The sequence below is a fragment of the Lemur catta genome, chromosome 6 (genome assembly GCF_020740605.2).
Source record: "Lemur catta isolate mLemCat1 chromosome 6, mLemCat1.pri, whole genome shotgun sequence".
NCBI lineage: Eukaryota > Metazoa > Chordata > Mammalia > Primates > Lemuridae > Lemur > Lemur catta.
In genome coordinates, this window is record NC_059133.1 from 76,273,327 (window position 1) to 76,296,053 (window position 22,727).

Sequence of the window (22,727 nt, forward strand, 5' to 3'; positions counted from 1 at the left end):
TGAACCCTTGAAACTGTTTTATAGACATCAAGGGACATTGTGGCTATATGGCTGGCCTCTTAAAAATATATAAGGCTTTATGGGTGAAGTAAATATAACATATGAATTGATCCAAAATTTACAGACAACTATACTAAAATAGCAAGACTTAGAGCAGTGACTATAGGTGCAACCAAAAGGATTTGTTGAATTAGAAGAACATAGTTAAAATGTATCATTATAGTTAGCAACTTATTGGCTAATATTAGATATGATACAAATGAGAATGAAATAGTGAACCAAATCCAACTGGCTCTGGGACTTGGAGCTGCCTTGTGTCACGGGCAATAACAAATGTTGTTTCGGGGGGTGGATAGGGAGTTAGAAATATGCTTATGTCATGCTGATTTTCATTTTTTTTATAATTTAATTTTTTAAAAGAGGTAGCAATTCTTGTTCAAAGATAGAAAGCAATATAAAGATATATTGTGAACAGTCTGTCTCTTTCCCTTTTCCCATCTGTCCAATTCTAGCTCCCTTCCTCCACAGCTAACCGCTGGAGAGATTTCTTTATCCTGCATTCCTATTCCCTTCCTCTCATTTTTACACAACAGATAGCATACTGTACACCTTGCTCTGTCCCTTCTTCCTTTCTCTTAACACAGTTCCTTGATGATCTTTCCTTATCTGCACATAGAGAGCTTGTCTGATGAGGCTTTGGGAGTAACAGCATCTGACTTATTATGGACTTGGAAGGTAGGGTGATGGATAGAGACTAGTCCTGCAAACAGCAGAAGCTATTTCTGCCAACCAAAGAACTGCTTTTCTTTATTTGATTAGTGAGTGTGAGGCTTCTCTATTATATTTTAATCTCCAGATATAGTTTGTGACAACAGCACCTTTTGTGAGTGTAGACTCCTCTGTGTGATCCATATAGTGGATAATCTGAGTGTGAAAATATGAAATGATATTTCTTAAAGTTTGGGTTTAGGTTGAGATACAGCACATGGAGCAGTTCTGTTTACACATATTGACTGGGTCCTAATTTGTTTTTCATTAATTTATCAAACTAATCTATTCAAATATCTAATTGATATAAAATATACAAGGAAAAAGTTTTGGTTTCATTTCTGAGATGGTGATCAATTCTGTAATTGAAGTGTAGGCACTATAATAATATGTCCTCTAGACAAATTTAGCAATATAGGTAACTTTGATAACTAAAATTAAACTGTTCATTATTAACATTAAGGAAGGATAATTTCACTTCCCCACAGTTTGAGTTTTGAATAAAAATACTTGTAGATAAAGTAGACAATGCCATGATAGCATAAATAAAAAATCAACTTAGACTTACTTATCTAGAACACTTTTCCCATAATCAATTTTAGTTTTTATTTAAAAATAAAATAAAGATAAAAATGAATACCACGTTCAAGGAGCAATATTAGTTTTGGTTGTTTAAAATAAGTGGGAACCACATGCTCAAGGCCCAAACAAAAAACATATTTCTACAAGGTTACCTAATCCTGCCTTTTTGAAATCTAGATAACATTAGAATTTTTAATACATTTCTGAGGTTATGGGAAGATCAAAATTACCAGGCTTTTCTCTCATTGCAGAGATAACACAAGTGTATAACATTTTCTGGTTGCCCTTGAAGTGGTTCTAATATTTGGGTAGATTGCTTTTTTTGGTGGCAAATGCATTTACTCTCTGTATCTGCTGTGCTTGTGGCATAAGACCTCATGTGGAGGGATAATGGCCTCTTTATTGACTTTAAGAAAGCTCTAACTGAAATGGGAGACTAATAAGAAAAAGATTTACACCAGCTTTATGAATCCAGATGGATAGGCACTGTGGGGCATGATTATATGATCATTTATTAGAAGGTATTTTACCTCAAAGAGAAAGAGAATTGAACTAAAATTTGTGGGGATGATAAAAGAACCAGGTGTCAGGTCAATAATGTGGATTCCTGTGCAGTTATTTTTAGCTTCAAATATAGTGCCAAAGAGCCATGCAGTGTCTCAATTGCAATTTATCTCTGATTCCTAGATTGTTGTAGGAGATAAAGTTGTTTTGATGCCCGTGAATGCAGGACAGCCACTGCATGCCAGCAACATTGAACTTCTTGACAACCCAGGGTGTAAAGAGGTAAGTTCAAGAGGAAAGGGAATGAATTTGTCGATCTTCTCATGAGAGAAAGGGGGAAAAAAAGTCAGATGGTTTCTTTCATTGTTTTCATGAGCATAATCCCAGTTATTCTAATTAATATTCCTAAGGTACATGTAGATAACAATTAGCCTTTGCTATTTTTGGATGGTCTTTTGAAGATATTTGTATTGTGCTACATATCTCATTGTGCAAAGTTGTCGTTTCTCTCCTTTTACTAGTTGAAGTACCAATTTCTGGTATAGTATCGAATTTGTAGTCTTATAACTCTTAACATTTCTTCATTAATAGGTGAATGCTGTTAATTGCAACACTAGCTGGAAAATCACTTTATTCATGAAATACAGTTCATACCGAGAGGATGTATTAAAAGGAGTAAGTATGTGCCACATAGAACATTTACTGAGAGAAAGGAAGGCAGCCTTACTGGGGTTTATAATTTGGAAAGTGACTACAAACTTTAATACTCACTGAGTGTTTTACTGAGTCTCCCCCACCAAATATTTTGAAATGTATAGATAATCATTAAAAGCCAGGTAGCCAGCAGTAGGGCCCAGAGTATGAAAACCAGAAAGAGACACCTACTTCTCTTATATGTTTGTTCAGATGGTTTTTGGAAATATAGTGTCTCTCGACCTTTTCTTCTAGGGTGACGTTGTTAGATTGTTTCATGCGGAACAAGAGAAGTTTCTGACTTGCGACGAGTATGAAAAAAAACAGCACATTTTCCTTCGTACAACCTTGCGCCAATCAGCAACTTCTGCCACTAGTTCTAAAGCACTCTGGGAAGTAGAGGTGTGTAAATATACATATATATATTTTGCTTTTAATCAATATTTAGGTCAAAAAGATAAGGTTCTCTAGGCTGGTTGTTTTATTGTCATAGGTATTACTTATGTTATACCCGTAAAACAGAATAACTTTTGTGAACCAACTTGTACCTTTCATTGCTGTGACCAATTTGAAAGGAACTTCTTCCTTCTCCTGTCTTCTCTGTGGTATGTCTCATTCTCCCTCTCTCTTTTTTTCTCTCCCACACACACATGTTTAATAAGGGCATAGATATGATTTTACTTTTAAAAAATTGATTGTGAAATGTTAGCAAGACTGATCAGCCTGGAGGCCGTGTGCGTCAAATGGCATTGGAGTTAAGATAGAGGAGGATGCCTTGCTTTGAGTAAAGGTAGATTCCAGAACTACACAGTCGCTCAGGAGAACAATGCTTATTTCTTTTGGAATGCCATTTCTGTTGGAATCCGGGGACCTGTAGTTAAGAATTCATTCATCCTTTACAAAATATTTCTTAAATGGGGCCATATGTAGAGTAATTAGGAAAATGTAAGCTATGGCCTCTCCTTCCCTCCCCTCCCCGCCTCTGCTCTCTCTTCTCCTTTCCTTTCCTTTCTTTATTTTTGGAGACAGGATCTTCCTCTGTTGCCCAGGCTGGAGTGCAGCGGTGCAGTCATAGCTCTCTGTAACCTTAAACTTCTGAGCTTGAGTAATCCTCTTACCTCAGCCTCTGGTAAAGCTGGGACTACAGGTGTGCACCACACCATAGATTTCTTATCATTGTTCTCCAAAAGCTTAAAAAAAGCATAGAGATAGCAGTAAGGTGAGATGTTATTTAAAAAGTCTGTTAATGAAATGCACTTCATGTGTCTCTGCCTACTTAATATTGGTTCTAAGGCTGTTAAAAGAAGTTTTGAAAATTCTCTCATTTATTTGCTTTTAGTTTTATAGCTTTTGCTCTAGCTGTACCACTGCTCTGAAACCCTTTCCATCAAAATGCGTAGTTAGAAATGCTATAACACATCGAGCAGTCAGAGGAGGGAATGAATAAATGACTGAATAATTTTGAGATAATGTCTTTACTTCATTTAAACTTCCCTCTCCATAATGAATTTCTCTTAAATTATTGGACCTTTCGTACAACTTGACATTAAAATGTTTTTGTTTGATTATGTACTAAAGTATTACTAATTCATATCTGTGGTAGGTTTATTTCTGTAGGAGATTTGAAAGACACAGGCTGCAAGACATTTCTCTGTTGTGTGCTGTAACAGTCGGGCTTCATTCAGGAGGGCTGGGCATCATGCTTAGTGTGGGCATCAGGCATTTCAAGCAAAGAGGTGTGTAATGTAAGGAATTGGGTTTGGCATTATTGGAAGGGCTGGAGGAGGAGAACTGGAGCAGGGGAAGGTCTGGCTGCTACTTCCCCTCCTCTGAGCCTGCAGGCCTCTCCCCATGTGCTGTGGTGTCCTCACTCACTCCACCCTGAAGGAGCCTGCACTTGTCAGCTGCCACCACTGTTACTGCAGCCAAATGAGGAGCCTCTTTCCTGCCTTCCTCTGCTTTCCATTCCATGGGAATGCCCTCAAAACCCCTGGGTGAGGCTTCCAGCCCCTGTGATTGAGGAGCACTTAGAATGGTGGGGACTGTCCTGAGGGCTGCACACAATATCTTGCACAGGCTGGACTTCCCTGTGAATTGCAGGATATAGAATATTTTGGCCACTGTCTGTTAAATGCCAATAGCATCCCTCCCAAATTCTCATGATAAATGAAAACACCCTCCCTTCCAAATCTCCAAAATGTCCCCTATACTGCCATTGCTAGTCCCACTTAATTATATGAGAATAGTTTCTAGTCTGGGGTCTACAGTAAGCTTCAGGTTATTTGTTAACCCTAGCAATTATATACAAAGCGTGCATGTATGTGTGTGTGCATATGTGCATGTGTGAGACAGCAGTAGATTTTATCAGATTCTTAAAGCTATCTCTGCCTTCTCCAAAGGAGTAAAAATTCAAACGTTGGCAAGATGACAGTGGACAGTGTGATTAGCAAAGGATTTGTAGAAGAAGTTTGATTTGAGAACTGAGCCTTGAAGGTTGGGTGGGTTTTTGGCCACAGAAGGAGCGTTTTGTTAGGACTTCATGCACTTTGAAGTATTTTCATAATTATCATCTTATTTGAGTTATAGAGTAGGGGGAGACGTAGAAACTGGAGTCTAACAAAAGGCATTAGAAAGTCAAATATTTTAGCACAAAATTTGAGGCTGCAGCAGGAACCACAGGGTGGTCAGTACTAACAAAAAGAAAGTAATATGCTGAGGGAGAATAATGGAACATTATCCTTACATTCTGACACGTCTTATGGTGTTTAATCTTCACAACCATCCTGTGAATTAACTCCATTTTGCACATGAATAAGCAAGGCTTGAAGATGTTTGATTACTCACTGTGATCAGACAGTAGCAATCGGTGGAGCTGGGTCTCAAACGTGGTCATCTGACTGTAGAGCCTGAGCTGTTCCACTGCCCAGTAGCACCAGCTGCGTCAGACCTGCTGCTTCCATTCCCAGTGAGCCTAGCAGCTCAGCACCTGGGCAAGGCCAGTTCCAAGGACAGGCATCAAAGGACATGGTGCTAGTAAAAGCATGCATGGAAAGGGCCAAGAATTAAGTTAGTTCAGACCTCCAGGCCTTGGTATTTGTGATTCTTTCTGCCTGGAATGATCTCTTCCCATTTCCTGCATGCCTGTCTCGTTCTCATCCTCCAGGTTTCAGCTCACATGTCATCTTCAAGTGGCCCATGCTGATTGTACATCTGATGTCTCCTTCTCCAGTTACTCAGTCCTGTACTCTTTCTGGGTCCTTCATGGCACTTGTCAAATTTCATTTATTTCTTTGTTTGCTAGCTCTCTCTCTTCTCCATTAGAATGAAAGCTCTAATCTTATCCACTGCTGAGTCCTTCTTGCCTTGAAATGTACCTGGCACATCGTAGGCTCATAATACAATCTGCTGAATGAATATTTGAGTAACAAATGGGGGGAAACCTCACAGGATTTCGAGTTTTGGTCTTGGAAACCTGCATTTCCGAGTAAAGCTGTATTTGCAGATTAAGACATGAGTGTCATGTATGCACAGTGGGTTAACAACTGTTCTAACATGTCTCTTACTTATTTATGGGAAATTTTGTTCTTCTGCCATATTGTACTCTCATGAAAACATATATTAGATTTGACAGGTCAGCATAAACAGGAGGCTATTCCATGTAAACTGTTGGCATTTGCTTGCCAGGAACGTGAATATCATTTTGTCATTGTTCTTGCTCTCTTTGTCTGTAGGTGGTTCATCATGACCCATGCCGTGGGGGTGCAGGACAGTGGAACAGCTTGTTCAGATTTAAACATCTTGCAACTGGAAACTATTTAGCTGCAGAGGTAAGACTCATGGATATAGTGCTGTTAAGTCTCTGACTCTGAAATGGTGAAAAAGGCAGTTGGGTTCTTGAGAAGACATTCTATTTGTAGGTACAGTCATTATACAGATTTGATTATTGCTTATAATGTTCTGGATTTGCATATAACTTATTTTTAAAATACAAATATTAGTCAAAGTATTAAAAATGAAAACAATAACAACAACAGCAAAACTCTGCAGTTGTTACACTGTAAGGTCAATGGAATGGGATGTCTGATTTGCATATGTGTGTGATGTGGCCTAGAATTTTCTATTTATCTTCACTTTTTTAGGATGTCTGCTTTTATTGTTCAAATCATTGGAAAGGGAACGATTTTTTTTTTTTTTTTTTTTTTTTGAGACAGAGTCTTGTTCTGTTGCCGTGGGCAGAGTACAATGGTGTCATCATAGCTCACTGCAACCTCAAACTTCTGGGCTCAAGTGATCCTTCTGCCTCAGCCTCCCCAGTAGTTGGGACACAGGTGCATGCCATGATGCCTGGCTAATTCTTCTAGTTTTAGTAGAGACGGGGTCTTCCTCTTGCTCAGGCTAGTCTCGAACTCCTGAGCTCAAGCAATCCTCCTGCCTCGGCCTCTCAGAGTGCTAGGATTACAGGCGTGAGCCACCGCACCTGGCCACAGCCACAGTGCCTGTCTCTTCTTGAGACACTGAACTGTCCTAAAACTGTCAGTAAAAATGGTAAGAGCATATGAAGGCCTTTTCTTTCTCTGCTAAAAGTATTTTGACTATCTGTTAGATATGAAGGATGGGTACAAATAACAGCGTAGAGGTTTTAGAAATGATTTAATGAGAGTTTGGCTATTTTTAAAAATGATTTTGAAACTATTCTTTTCCAGATATATGAAAATTTCCATTCATTCTAATCTATTTGATTCTGTTTCTATTTTTTAATATAGTGGTTGTTTTTGAAATTCAAAACCAGAATCTGTTCTTAGAGTTTTTACTACTACTTATCTAACTATTAGTTTTGGATGTCAGGAAAGGTAAGAAAGGAGGTAGGGCTGGAGAACTGATGAGGAAAAGGTGTGGGGACAGGGAGTGGGTTCTGTAGGGTCTATAAGCATGTAGGTCCCCGTCTAATTAGCACCCAACCCTCTTACCCTCGCCATCCTATTAATCTGCGATAATATTCTTATTCCTAGTACTTACTGTCTGACTTATTCTACATTTTATTTATCAACTGTCTCTGTTAGCAGGGATTTTTTTCCCCCATGACCAGTGGGTCCTCAGCACCTAGAACAGTGCAGGGCACTTAAAAAGCATTTGATGGATATTTTTTGAATGAATGGATGAATGTAAAGAAGCTATTCAGGCTTCTATAAGATTAGAGGATGGGAAGGAGATTTCAGGGTTTGTATGAGAGAGGCATTTGGAGACATATTTGGGCTAATTACTATTTCTAAGCTCCAATTTCTTCCTCTGAAAAATGGGGATAGTCAAATATTTTTCTAATTCTTTTAACTTATTAAGAGAATTAAATGAGGCAAAGTGCTTGGCAGAAGGTGTGGCTCATGGTATGCACCCTGTAAGTGATGCTGACATGATTGATTTTATTACATGATAAAGAGGGATTATTCTTACTTTTCTAAAATATCTACCATATTATTTAGTGCTCAACTAAATCAAATATACTTTGCAGTTTCCAGGCTGTTTATACCGTACGCGTTTTGAAGTAACCCTTTTGAACCCTTTGAAGCAAAAATAATGAGTACAGAATCTTGTCTAAAAAGAAAATTAGAAAAGCCTAACTAGATGTCCCATAAAAGATGAGAAATTAGGATTAAAATCCTCTTGGATCTTACATTATTGGCTCTTTTCCCTAATTCACTTTTCAATCAATGGCTTTTTAAGCTACTGATGTGCTGTAGAAAACTGACATGATGTACACATTACAAGTTTTCCTGGTTAATTTCTGTAATTAAAACGTATCATTTCATGCATTCAAATGATTAGATTATTAAGAATTAAATTGTTCGTTAACTTTAATGAAGATCTAAGAACTCAATACATATATAAATGAATTAATTAAAAGTTGAAAAATAGACTACATGATGAGTGCCAGGTGCACTGTCTGGAGAATGAGAACGGACGCGCTTGGGACTCTGACTCGGGAGGATGGGTGGGACATGGAAAATGTATATAACCTAAACTTATGTACCCCCATGATGAGCTGAAATAAAAAAAAAATACATATATAAAAAAAAAAAAAGAAAAATAGAAAGCAATTCATTCATTGAAAATGATTTGAAAGACTGTCTTTCATTCTCTCTCTGGAGAATGCAGCTTAAAATGCCAGGTGCCTTCTTGTCTATTAAAAAGTCTGGTGTATTTTGAGACCTTTTCTTTGACCTTTAATACTTTAGATAACATCTTTTTTATGGCCAGGTGGGAGAACGAGATTTAAGCATTAAATTCGTATCTGAAGATTGAAAGCCAGGAATTTATTTTCTACTGACTTTAACTAATATAATGGAATGGGTGCTCTGTGTAGTATTCTAACATGAAAATAGAAACCATAGCTTCAAAATCCTGACTTCCATAAGTGGGGTTTTGTATTTCTTATGTCAGCTAAGTTCAGACAAGATCCTGGCACACTCAGGGTGTTTGTCCTTACTGGTGTGAAAATGTCTAGGCGTGTGGCCAAATCATGGTGATTTTAGCCACCATCACTGGCTAAAAAATTGATTCCCAATCAGGAAACAGGTGGTAACTAGCCTCTGACAGCAGTTGAGAAGCAATGATTATCTTTTTATCAATTTTACTTTTAAAAAATGCCTATGTCTTTAATTTCAAAGCATTATTCATGTCATCCACGTGGGACAGGGGGTTCCCAACATTTTGAGTTACAACCTCCTAAAAATTATTCGTTTCATTACATTATACCCTTCTTGGGTGGGGAAAGACTCCATGGCTTCTGTTTGTTTTATTTTTTTCAATTTCCCCTTTAATATGTAGTTATTACTTCAAAAATAAGACCCGCATATTGGGATGCCGAAAATGCAAGAGTTGGGAATGGATTATTTTTGAAATTCATAAAAATAGCAAACATCATCTTTAAGATTTCATACAACCTTCAATATATGTTTCTTCAGTGCCTGATAAGTGCACAGCATGGTAGAGAATGCTGCAGGTACAGCAAAGGAAGCAGAGGGCTCAGTGTTTGCCCTCAAAGAATGGACTGTCTAGTTCAGAAGATGGCACACAATTAATGACCCTAGAGCACAGGAAAGATCATGGCGGGCTAATTATGTACGTAGGTGGAGTTAGGTCAGTGTGAGATTAGTCAAAGAAGGCTCTTGCTTAGGGAAAACTCTTCCTTGGTTCTCAAAGAAAGTAACAGACATGAACTGGCAAAGAAATGAATGGACAATGCAAAGGTGTAAGTTGCTAAAGAGGCACACAATGGATGTGGAATGTTCAAATCATATGTAGACAATATAAAAACCAAGGCCTAGCCCAAGGAAGAGGTTGTGAGGGGAATTATTGAGCAATAGATCTCTTTGCTTGAAGATTTTGAATGAAGGATTTGGATTTGATCTATTAATAATTCACAATAGGAATAATGTTTAAGGAAGTTTATCCTGGTAGCTACCTAGAAGCTGGGACTGAGCAGCTATTTGCAATCCTTTGGTAGAGAGTGGTGACATCATTTAAAAAGTCTAATTTTCACTCTTGAGGAGCACCAAGTACAGTGTGATAAACATATGATAGCAGTATGAATAGTGGCATGTTTATAGGGAAGGGCTAAAGTGCAGTGCAGCTTTGGTAGAGGGTCAGGGAGGAGTCAGGAATGGTTGGGAGGCCAGAGGAGTTGCTGCTTTGTGGATGAGTAAGGCAGGTGGGGAAAAGAGAGAAAGGGTGTTCAGCTAGTGACGGCAGCTTGTACATAAGCGAGGAGGTGTGTGGTGTCATACAGACTAGTTTCATATGGCTGATACCGAGGGCATGTGAGTTTGGAAGTGATGCTAGAAGGTGGTGGAGGCGGGAGTGATAGGGCCATAGATATAGTGTAGCCAATAAGTTCAGGCCATATATATTAAGGAGAATGGGTTTATCTTTAAAATAAAGAGGAGCGTAATAAATAAATTTGTGATTAAAGAAGACCATTCCAAAGTTGTACAGCGTAATGTGGTAGTTTCTAGCCCCATGTTGTCTATTAAATCAAAATTAATATTATTAAAATGAAATAAAATTAAAAAGTCAGTTTCTGTGTCACAATAGCCACATTTCAAGATACTCAATAGCCTCCCCATATGGGATTGTGCAGCCATGGAGCATTTCCAAGCAGAAAGTTCTAGTGGGCAGCACTGCTCTGGAGCCGTTGTAAAGCGATGGTAAGAGATTGAATTTAGAGGAAGGGATACCAGATAGGAGATAGAGGTATGATACCTTCAAGGAATCTTGAAGACTTGAGCCAAGGGATAGATGTTGGGAATGACAAAGAAGGGAAGGGCTGAAGACGTTTTTAGGAGACAGGATCAATGCAGTGGTAATCCATCGAATGTTAGGGGTTAAGAGTAGGATTCCAGCTTTGGGGAACTGGTGATGTCGTTCACTGATTTGAGGAAAATGGGAAGAGGTGCCAAGTTGGTGAGGGATATAATCCATTCAATTTTGATTATGTTTGTAAAATGTCCAGTTGAAGATGTCTAATAGGCACAGGTTTCACAACTTCTAGAAATGTGGAGATTGAACAGGGTTGAAGTAGATTTGGAGCTCCACAGCACAGGTAAAATCACCAGGGCACATGAAAAGAACGATAAGATGTTTGAAGGTAGAAGCATGGGAAACTTCATGTTTTAAGGATGGACAAAAAAGCCTGGGAGCCTGAGAAGCCAGAGAAGCAACTGGAAAATCAAATGGGTTGAGTCACAAACGCCAGGGAAGGCAGAATAGAGTTTCACAAAGGAGGGAGTGCTATGGAAAAGATCAGAAACACAGCCTAATTACAGCATTTGGCAAGAATGCAATCATTGTGACTTTGTTGAGAGCATATTTGGTGGAAACTAGAATGTAGGAGTGGAGGAATGAAGAGGAAGCCAGGAAGGGGAGGTGAGTGCAGACTGAGTTTTCACAGCATGTCTGTGAAGGGAGAAACAGAGTAGTAGTTAACAGGAAAATTAAGAGTCCTATTAGATGGTTTTTATAAAATATATTTTAAGAAATCAGATGGACAAGAAAGGCCCTGTTTTCTCACTAAAGGGAAGTACCTAGCAGTGGGGCAGGATATAGCAGGGCGTTACTCTCTTCCCATGTCTTTTCCACCTTTAACAGACATATTTATAATTTAAAATATTGCCTTAATGTGCTTTAGGCACTCCTGGTGCATAGGATTATGTAATTCTTGAATTGCCTTTGAGTTTTGGGTATTTATATTGGCCAGTGTGACAAAGAGAGCCTAGTGGAGTGGGAAAAAAAAAATCTCATGTATACTGTTGTACAATCTGTCTGACTTTAAGCAAATATTTAACCTCTCTGGACCTGAGTTCCCTTGTGTGTAAAAAAGGTGATAACATGTATTACATGGGATTATTCTGGAACTAAGGAAGATAGGGAATGTCCAGCACCTTGTACATAAAAGATATTCAATACATGTTAAGTCTCTTCACTTTCCTGGAGAGGAAGGGGAGAGAAAATGCAGAGTAGTGTTTTGTTATTACTATTATCATTAAGAACTAGTATTTCTTTGTCAGTCAGATAACTTAAGGGGGTAAAGTGTTTAGGGGCAAAGTTTAGTTATTTGATCTTTTATCTGGAAAAGATTACTTACTATGTTTTGGCATAGGAAACACTGCCTTATTGGAGACATTGAAAATCCTTCCAATAAAGCGCCATGATTTTGTACGGTTCGTATGTGAGGTATAACACACACGCTAGCTAGTCACCACCATGACTTATAAAATAGACATTTTGGGTGAGATTACTCCTAATTGGGCATAGTATACTGAATGCTTATCTAGGAGAACAGCTGAAAAGACTATCCATGCCTTGGATTATTAGAAGATTTTACCATGTATTGCTTTTATTTTCCCAAGTTCCTTTGATAAAATATTCTAGAGCAGAAATGAAGATTCTTTTGAATAACTTAGTTTTCTGTTGTCTATAAATTTGAGTTTCACTCAAGCTATTGTGTAATAACTTAAATTGTGGTCTTGTAGTATTCATTGTATAATTCATCAGGTATTTTAGAATTTTAAAAAGCTTCAATTCTGGATAATACCACAGTTATTCTCTGTAAATCTGTTGAGATATTTCAGAAATCCCCTACTTAGGAAAGAAATGCTTATAGCCTTTCTTTGGATTTATCACATTTTATAGTTAGGTATATATCATTCCCCGTGAGGAAAGGGGGAACAATACCAGTGTTTTGCTCATCACTGGACACCCTGTGCCTAGCATGGTGCCTGACACTCAATTTGCATTCAGTTACTATTGGATGATTGAATGGATGAATCATAGGGACTATGATTATTGTTGTAAATCCAATAACTTCACTTTACAGAAAAGGAAATCCAGGTTCAGAGAGGTGATTTATTTTGCTCAAAGTAAAAAACAATATAATGAGAGTATTAGGCTAAATGCTAGCCTTGTGATTCTCAACTGAGGGTGATTTTGGCAATGTCTGGAGACATTTTTATTGTCACAGTTGGGGAGTAGGAGTTACTGACAACTAGTGGGTAGAGGCTAGGGATGTAACTGAACATGCTATGATGCACAGGACAGTCCCTTGTAACAAATAATTATTTGGTCCAAAAGGCCAATAATTCTGAGGTTGAGAAATGCTGATCTACATTACACTGAAATTGCACAATCACTTATTGACTGTCTACTGGGTAGAAGCACTATTTTGATATTGTGAAGAAAACAAAAAGGATTAAAACATGGTCCTTGTCCTTTAGGAGTTTGCAGTCTAGAGGACAATTATATTAACTCAATCTCTGAAACACTGAGATCTCTTGCAATTGCTTCCATCATGCATTCACATGTGAGATAGCTCGTTTTGTATAATGCTTAAAATATTAACATCTATAGGTGACCATGCTAAATCTCACAGAAAGTTTAAAGGATTGTAACCCTAAATCAAAGCACAAATGTGGAAAAAAAAACCCCTAAAAATTCACATATATGTATATGTGTGTGTACACACATACACACATATATGTATAGTGCCTAAATATGATATTCTGTTTTAACCAGCACTTAACTGGGTGGTTAAGTTATTCAGAAACATGTAATAAGCCTAGTTGTTTGTGTAGAAATGAAGGTGACACTTTCAAAGGAAGTTAGACCATTTTATATGCTGTAGATTCTGTAGTATAATTACAGAAACAAAACATATACACTGTAAGCTATTAAGCATTTAAGAATGCACCTTTTTTTGTAAATATTGGAGAACATCTAGGAATTAGGACAATGATATAAGATTTAACACAATTTAAGTTTTATTCTGCAAGATACTAAAGTGAACCAAAGTTTAAAAATGGACCCTTATTCAACATAATTACCTTTCTTAGTATAGTTTTAGGGAATTCAGGTTCATTTTTAAGAAATATACAATGCTAGAAAACTATGCACAAAATGTGTGTGGAACAAAGTACCTAATTATGAATAAGATAAAAAGACATTTTGACTCCATGAGATAATGCAGAACCATGTATTATCAGACTCTCTCCCTTTTAATGTCAGTTTCTGTGGGCCTGCATGTAGGTAGGTGGCATGAGGGGAGGGTGAACACACACTCATATAGTTTTAAGTGTTTAGTACACAGCACAGCTGTCAGCACACTCATCAACATTTTGTCATAGACATTAATGTTTTACTTGTATTACCTTAGTGGTGCAGGTGAGTTCACAGCCATGTCTACAAGGAGAAAAGTAATTTTACCTATTTTTAATAGGATAATGTGGGAGCCTTGGAAAATAGTTCTAATGTAATCATGGGAAGAATTGTAAATGAAGCTTCACAATTTATGATTTGCTGCTTTATACCTTTTCTTTATTTGGATATTACTAAAGCAACAACTTTTAATGATCGTTTTGAAACTAGATACAGTAATGCAAAATAATTTTACTTGTTAAAGATTTTGTTTTGCCCTTTTAAAGACTAGCTTATTTGTTTGTAGATAGGCAAAACTTCCACCAGATGGCAGTAAACACTTATTTCCTAACCATTCAATAGACTTTGGATTTAATTAATTAGTTAAAAACTTAAAACTTATGAAACTATACATTAGCATGGCATCTTATGAATATTAGGGCTATAGTTGTAAATATCCCTATGTTTAGTTCTTTATCAAATGTATCAGCCATAGTATATGAAAAGAGCCTGATTTGTATGTGTGTGTATACCTAAATACAGAAGATGACCATGTTATAACAGACCCTAAAAATACACATATAAATATTACATTTCAAAATACATAAATTCTGCCTGGCATACATAAACGCTCAGTAAAGGTTATTTTTTCCTTCCTTTCTTTTCTAGACTTATCAATCAGAATAATAGATTAGCCCTGAAATGCTCGTCATTGGAACGAGCAAGATACAAATATAATTATTTTAAAATATACCCCTGGCGATTTTATGACTTTAATCACATATACAATAAAAATTGATCAAAACATATTTCATTGTTAAAAAAAGCAACATTTTTCTTGTAAGAAAGTGGATACGTATTATGGACATATGAGCTTCTGGTCTGCTTGTTGTTATTGTGTTAGATGAAAGGGTGCGGTTGTCTTTCATTTGATTGTGGTACAGTCGTGACTTCCATTGCCTAGGTATTTATGATGTTTCCCTCTCTCTTTCTTTCTACCATTTTGCACCATGCCTGACGTCTTTTTATTCCTCTTTGGCCATTTAAATGAAGACTCTGCAAAGATTAGTGGTGGGTCTTTATATTCTCTCTCTGTCACCCACTCCCATGGCTGCAGTGGGTCATGCACTTGATCTTGAATATGCCACTGCCATACAACCTCAATAAATTTACCTAAGACTGAATTGTTTCCTCAGTTCAGGATTAAAGATTCGAGAGTTATGATAAATGTTTTTTCTCTCAGTTTACACATTCAGATTCTACTGATTCTGTCTCTGAAAAATCTTTCATACCTATTTTTTCCTTTCCATTCCTGCGTTATTATCTTTATTTGGGACTTCCCACCTCTCCCTTGAACCACTGCACTTGGTTACTTTCACCTCTCTGGTCTTCTCACATCTTGTGAGTAAGATGCAAACTCTTTAGCCTGTGGTTTAAAGGCCCCCCATGGTCTGGGCTGACCTTCCTTTGAACCTTGGGTCACACCACTCCGCTTTCTGGAGGCAGAGGGGAAGTGTGCTGGAGTAACTAACAGATGCAGTTTTGGGACCCTGAGACCTGTGCCTCCTACCCTGCTACTCCCTAGCAGTGACTTCCGCCTGAAGTACTTCACGTGATGTGCTGCAGGTGCCTTATGTGTAAACTGAAGTCAAGAATCCTGTCTTATAGCATAATTGCAAGTTTAAATGAATTAACCTTTAAAAGCATATACAAAGTATTCCATAAGTGGCATTGTTGGGTCTTCTTTCAACAAATCTCATTGTTCTCACCTACTCGGCATTTGCTCTCCAGCGCTGCTGTCTTCACTCCCTCTTTCCTTCTCGGCCAGTTAAAATTCTACCCATCCTTCAAGGCTTATCTCAGATGCTACTTTTGCCATGAATAATTTGTGAATAAATTTGCCCACCACAGATCCCTCCTTCCTCTGACCTATATTATTTATAAATTATTCATTCCTGTCTTACACCCCTTGTCACATTTTATTTTGTATTACAGCTGACTATATTTATGTCTTATTTTCCCTTCTAGATTGTAAGGTCTTGTGGTCAGGGACCATATTCTCTTTGTCTTTGCTAAAATACCATATACCACAATGCTTTGCCCATTATAGATGCTCTATTAATATTTATTGAATAAATGATTGAATAGCATATTAGCTCTCCAATGCCAGATTTATAATTTATTTTTTAACATACCAATTTTTTTTAAGTACTAAAAGATTCAGGAACCGCCATATGACCGTGTCTTTTTCACTCTTCTTAAAAATAATATTTTTTTCTACTCATCTTTAGTCTATTACTTGAATAATTACTGCTGTCATTATATTTAGAGAAAGAAAGGAGCAGTATAATTTAAAGCATATATTTATTTCACCTTTCATAGTTAATATTGGTAAGTTTATACAGCCATAGATTTATTTGGGTGGTTTTTCTTCTCCCTTTGCCTTCTCCTTCTTTTCTTCCTCATTATCACCATCATCATCATTACTATTATTTACACTTTATTGAATTTACTGAAGTAATCACTCTATATTGATTATTTTAAAAAATCACATTGTAGCCTGAGAAACACGGATGAGACAAAATCTAAATGATCGGCACCACCTTTAGTATTGCCGCCAAATGCATAAATGTGTAAAATTTATTGACATAGAATCATGGTTTGGTCACAGACTTTTTCTCATTTTGCAGATGAGGACACTGAGCTCCAAAGGGGTTAGGTGACCTATCCGCAGGCCCACAGTTTTTCCTTATGGAGCAGAGTCTGGAATCCATTTCCCCAGACAGCTAGGCGGGGTTGGGTGATCCTTAGTGGTGAAATATGTAAAGACTGAATTTTGGAAAGTAACGTCTTTGGGATAGAATATGAGCAAGTTTTAGAGGGCACAAATTATTCTGTGTTTGACTTAGGTTCGTTAATTCCTGTTTTTGTGCGTGTTTTAGTGATGGATAGGTCATGGTGTCCCCCATGAATTTACTTTATAGTGTCTGTGACCAACTGTTCTAACACGTATTGAATGGAAGCTTTGACCATAAAGTTATACCTTTGGTTGAACATGTTGCATATTTTTTAGATGTAATTTAGTTAAAATTTTAGTGTGGATTTTTTTAAATTTAAAAGAAAAGTTGGGATTCTTCAAATAAAACAAATAGATAAATATATAAAACTACTCTGATACTTGACTAAAGTAGGTGAATGAACCCCTTTAGGAACTGTGCTAGAATTTTCTTCACTGCTGAGTAAAATTTGTTTTCTTGAGTTTGATTAATAGGTAGAAAAGAGGCCACTTAACTCACTCTTTGGCCTTCTACCTTTCACTCTTGGATCCTAAAAGCAAGATTAATCTTGTTTTGAAACTAATTCATCATTCAAGGGAGTTTAAGGAGTCTGAGGGAGAGCCTGAGTCTCTGGAGCAAAAGCAACGTCAGCCTCAAGGCCCCCCAGCAGTTGGCCCCACACTAACAGGCAACTTGTGTCTTTTCACCCCGCTTGCGCGTCAGTTCTGAAAACTGGCAGACAGCTGTCCTGGTGCTCTTGGGTGGGGTAGCTTTCCACCCACTCCCCTCCCTCACACCCACTTCACTTTCTGATGTGTTTCACCATAGTTTAGTTTTGTTTGTTCTTGCATCTCAATAGAAATGGAATCATGCACTACATCGTTTTTTTTGTGTCTGCTTTCTTCTACTTAATGCTTTTGAAATTCGTCCTTCTTGTGTGAATTGCCAGCTCATCATGTTCATTGCTGAGCAGTCCTCCATTGTTTGAATGGACCACATTTTGCTTATCCATTCTCCTGTTACATGATGTACATTTTTATCTAAGACTAATTTCTGTCTCTGTTTTATGTCTCTCCCTCCTCCCTTTTTCCCATTATCATCCTCGAATGAACATATCAATCTGTTGTAGTTGATTTTCCAGGAATAGAGTAACCTCCGTATGTGTAATTCTTTCTTCAGCTGAGGAAAGTTTTCTTTTCTTTTTCTTTTGTTTTTGTCTTTTTTTAGATATAGGGTCTCACTCTGTCACCCAGGCTGGAGTGCAGTGGTGTAATCACAGCTCACTGTAACCTCTAACTGCTGGGCTCAAGTGATCCTCCCACCTCAGCCTCTCCAGTAGCTGGGACTACAGGTGCATGCTGTCATGCCAGGCTATTTAAAAAAATTTTTTGTAGAGGCAGGGTCTCGATATGTTGCCCAGGCTGGTCTCTAGTTCCTGGCCTCAAGCGGTCCTCCCGCCTTGGCCTCCCAAAGTGCTAGGATTACAGGCGTGAGCCAGCATCCCTGGCAAAAAGTTTTATTTTCTATTGCCTTTGATTATTGCATGTATCTCACTGATTCTCTTTTCCTTTTGAGTACCCCGGTTTCCCATTTGTTGTTGACAGTCACCTTTGCTGGTTCTCTGTGACTAGTTTCTTTTTCTTAATTTTCATTTCTGGATACCTTCCCTCTGTATTGAGGGATAGTTATTCAACTTCTTATCCTTTGCATCACTCATTTTCTGTAATATCAACTATGCTTTTTATTGCTGCTAATGTGGACTTCAATTTTATATTTATGTTTTCATTTATATCAAAATCTTCCTTAACTCCTTTTTATGTTATATTCTTTTTGTATTATCCTTTTAGCTGTTCATGTTATTTTATTGCCTTTACATAGAAGTTATGTTTACTTGTACTTTCTTGAGTATGCCAAACCATTTCCTAAAAATATTCAGAAAGGATATATTCAGAAAGACTCTGAGAAAAAATTTCCCTTGTTCTAACATACGTTTTCATCAGTACCGTTTGGTTTTTCCTTCTTTTCTTCTTTCTTTATTATCCTCAGATGAGTGAGCTCTGTGCAGAACGAGATGGGGTCGAGTGGATTGTCCTTTTGTTCCATTTTGTAATTCTCTAGTATGACAATTCAATCCTCTTTCTAAATCTTCAGCTGCAGGGAAGACTGATGAGTGCATTTCCAGTGCAGTTCCCAGTTGTAGCAGACGTCGACTCGACATCCCTGGGCTCTGTTGCAGTTTCTTTTCTTACCCCTTTGTTATTTCTATATCATCCTGCAATGTGATTCCAGCCCACAGCATTCATGATTGTTTCTCTTTTCTCTCCTTTCTTCATGTGGTGCTTCTCAGAAAGCCCCCTCCACTCTTTGCCCAGCTGTTTTCTTGGCATTATAGTATCTCTCTGGTCATGTGAAGTTAGAGACAGTGGATGGGGCAGACTGGGGAGCAATTTTCTGCTTCATCTCACAGCAGCTTCTCAGTGATAGAGAAACCCCTCTATATAGGTTTTTGGCTGGTGGATTCTCTGGGTCTCTCAGTCAGTGACAAACAGCGAGAGCCACAGCATGTATCTTCTTAACTTTGTTCACGCAGACACTGGCTTGATGCGAGGTTAAAGTATGCCACAAGATAAAAACTGCGTTGTTTCCTGCCTCTCCCCCAGAACCATCTGCTTTATAATTAGTGTCAATTCAGTGAAGATTTGGAATTTAGGTTGTTTTTCAGCCTTAGTTCTCAATGAGATTGAGAGTTTTTTCCTTTTGTTTTTTGCTTCTTTTTTTAAAAACACTTCAGTGATAAGTTGGGAGGGGCAATGCTCAGAGCTACTAGCCAAGTGTCATTATGAGAAAGACTCCTGACCTTACATGTTGTCTTTTCTTTAAATTTTTTTATTTGTTATATTTTTGGCAGTTAAACATCTTGGCACTGACCTTACATTTTAAATGATAACTTTGACTACTTGAGATTGTATGTTATACACAATTGATTTACATCAAAATGATTAAATTGGACAACTCGTTATTTCAAGAAAAATACCTTATAAATCTGTTGCTTTGCAGATTATCAACTACCTATTTCAGCACAACTAAGACATCCTTTTAAGATGGTGTAGACAGATAGGAGTCAGGAGTTAGGGATCCCACCAGATGTGTCGGTCAACACTGTGAACATCTCCAGGGCTCATTTTTGTCATCGAATGACCCCTAAACTCCACCATCCAAGCCGAAAGACACGTGTCTTTGTTGGTTTCAATAGCCCTCATGTATTAACAGACATATCTGATACAAAGCTGCTCTTTTGGTTTCTTTCCCTTGCATGCATAGTATGTAAAGCATGATCTTGAATCATTGTTAAAACTTTTCTTTGATCTATTTTTCACGATTGGTGTCTGAGTTATTGGTAAATGGCAGTTTTTGTGGTGGGTGAAATGGTGAACTCTATTGAATGCTTTCCCATAGAAGATGAGATTGTCAGTTCTCACTTGTTGGAAGATGTGAATGGTTCTAATATAAACCAAGACCATAAACTTGGCATTTTAGGTCTTGTCTCCTGCAACAGGTTTGACAATATTATTTTAAATTGTCATATTTACTAATAGTTTCTTTCTTAGCTTCTTTTTGTATTAAACTTGGTTAAGGGTAGAAGGATGAACTGAATTAAAGATCATTGGTCTTGTTAATGTGCTTTTAATAGCAATTTAAAGCTATTTTTGCTTTGCTTTTTAGCTTAATCCTGATTATCGAGATGCCCAAAATGAAGGAAAAAATGTGGTAAGTAGAATTGATTTTTCCTCAATAAATCCCAAACATACGGTTCATATTTTATATGGAAAAATTGAAATTTAATAGCAAATTTGAAGACTAGGGACTCTGAGAGAGATTCTCTGAATAGAGGTTATGGATCAAAGATAAAAGGTAAAAGATGATATGGCTTAGATTATAAGATGTCCAGTAATGGGTGCTTAGCAAGATTTCTAGCAACTTGATGGTCATTTATGGTAGAGAGCCGAAGGCAGCTGGCATCTGGGAGATCTGATGGGTCTAAGTTTCATTTCTAGAAGTGCATAGAAATTAGGAAGGAGAAATAGAATTATGACATGATATTGAAATAGGACAATAGGACACTTTTCTGGATTCAAAATAATTTTGGGTTCTATTTTTGGAGAAATTGAAGCCTGAAGCAACTAGATGACGTATTTTTCTGATGTTACTTGAAAAACACCTCATTTTATTTTAAAGCCAATTTTCATGAAGATATTTATTATTCATCCTTCTTACTTCATCATCATTTGTAAAGGAGATGACTTCATGGTAACAACATGACTTCTTTATCCAATTAAACATTCAGAAAAATTTGATGTAATACAGATAAAATCTGTGGATGATGGAGTGGACTTTTTAAAGCAAGTTTTAAAGCAATTTAACCAATATTTAGATGTAATATAGACAGTCTATAATTCAATTTTCTTAGGAATTTTAGCAGTCCCTTTTGAAATTGGTAGCCATTACTACAGCATCATTCAAAATTCTACCCTTTGATAGAAAGAGCTGGGATATTTAATTAAAATGACCACTGTCTTTGCATTGGTACACAGCTTTATGTTTTATGAGGATACTGACATGGGGGAGGTGAATCCAATCAGAATTTCTGAACTGGATTTGATCCTGTTTCACTCCCTTCTGCATCTGGCTACCAGGCTCACAATGCAAATGAAGCTGAAATATCAGGGCATTGCCCCAAGGAAACCTTTAATTTATGTCAAAATGTCCCTAAACATATAGGTAGGTTTATTCCATCAAGTGGACCTTCTGTAATAATTCAGTTTTATCACTCTGGTTGGCTTTCCCATGGCTGCCCCAGGATTTTTGGGTTCCTACTTTTCTGTGATTTAGGAAAATGCTATCAGTAATCAGGTTTAAAAAGCTGAGTATGAATCATGGCTTCTTTGGTTCTTCCTATAAGCTTGTCTACGGCCTCCAGCCAAAGACCAGCAGGAACACACCTGTGGTGGAACAAGTTCTCATACAGGGAGAGAGCACAAACACTGTGGGGAACTGTGGGACATCTCAGTAAGAACATGCTAGAAATACCTTTTATAGCATTGTGGCCTGTGGATGGTGATTTTGGGGAGGATTTAAGGAACTCGGGCTTTGCTGTGGATAAGAGTGCTGTTAGGAAGAGGAAGTAATTCTGTAATTGGTATCTTAAATTTTATCTATGGGAAGGACAGACTTCTACAGAAGCAGCAGTCACTCATATTAGCTGTGAGAGAGGATCATTTCATAATTTTTGTGGCTTGGATGATATCCGTATTTTGTCTGTGTTCAGACATGACTAGGGAGTGGTCTTATTTTTGTCTTGATCCATCACAATCACAGAGTATCTTGTTTGATGTTGATGTTCTACGAAGTTCTTGATGTTCAACAGAGAACACATGGCGTAGCTGAGAGTACTGGGCTACCTGTTGGATGTCAGGGGCTGCTTTTCTCTTACTCAAGGTTTCTTTTTATAATATTCTGTGTGACTTCTTCATCACGGTATAGGGCCAAGAGAGCTCTATTTCTAGCACTACCATTAACTTGTGTGACCTTGGGCAAATCAGGTAGCTTTCCTTAGAGTCAGTTTCCTCACCTGTGTAATGGGATAAAAATGTTTGCCCTGTGTACGTTACCTGCATGCCATGAGGATAAAATGAGATCAGACAGATGGCAATTCTTTGAATA

At 37.5% G+C, this 22,727-nt stretch overlaps 1 protein-coding gene across 2 annotated transcripts in view; it reads left to right on the forward strand.

Annotated features, from left to right (window-relative positions):
• The window catches only part of ITPR2 (inositol 1,4,5-trisphosphate receptor type 2), a 461,522-nt gene that overhangs the window by 101,427 nt on the left and 337,368 nt on the right, over positions 1 to 22,727 (forward strand). For both annotated transcript variants that reach the window (XM_045554169.1, XM_045554170.1), the window contains exons 6-10: positions 2,038 to 2,136; positions 2,446 to 2,529; positions 2,803 to 2,949; positions 6,279 to 6,374; positions 20,730 to 20,774. In XM_045554169.1, coding sequence (XP_045410125.1) covers positions 2,038 to 2,136; positions 2,446 to 2,529; positions 2,803 to 2,949; positions 6,279 to 6,374; positions 20,730 to 20,774 — 471 coding nt within the window. The remainder of the gene's footprint in view (positions 1 to 2,037; positions 2,137 to 2,445; positions 2,530 to 2,802; positions 2,950 to 6,278; positions 6,375 to 20,729; positions 20,775 to 22,727) is intronic.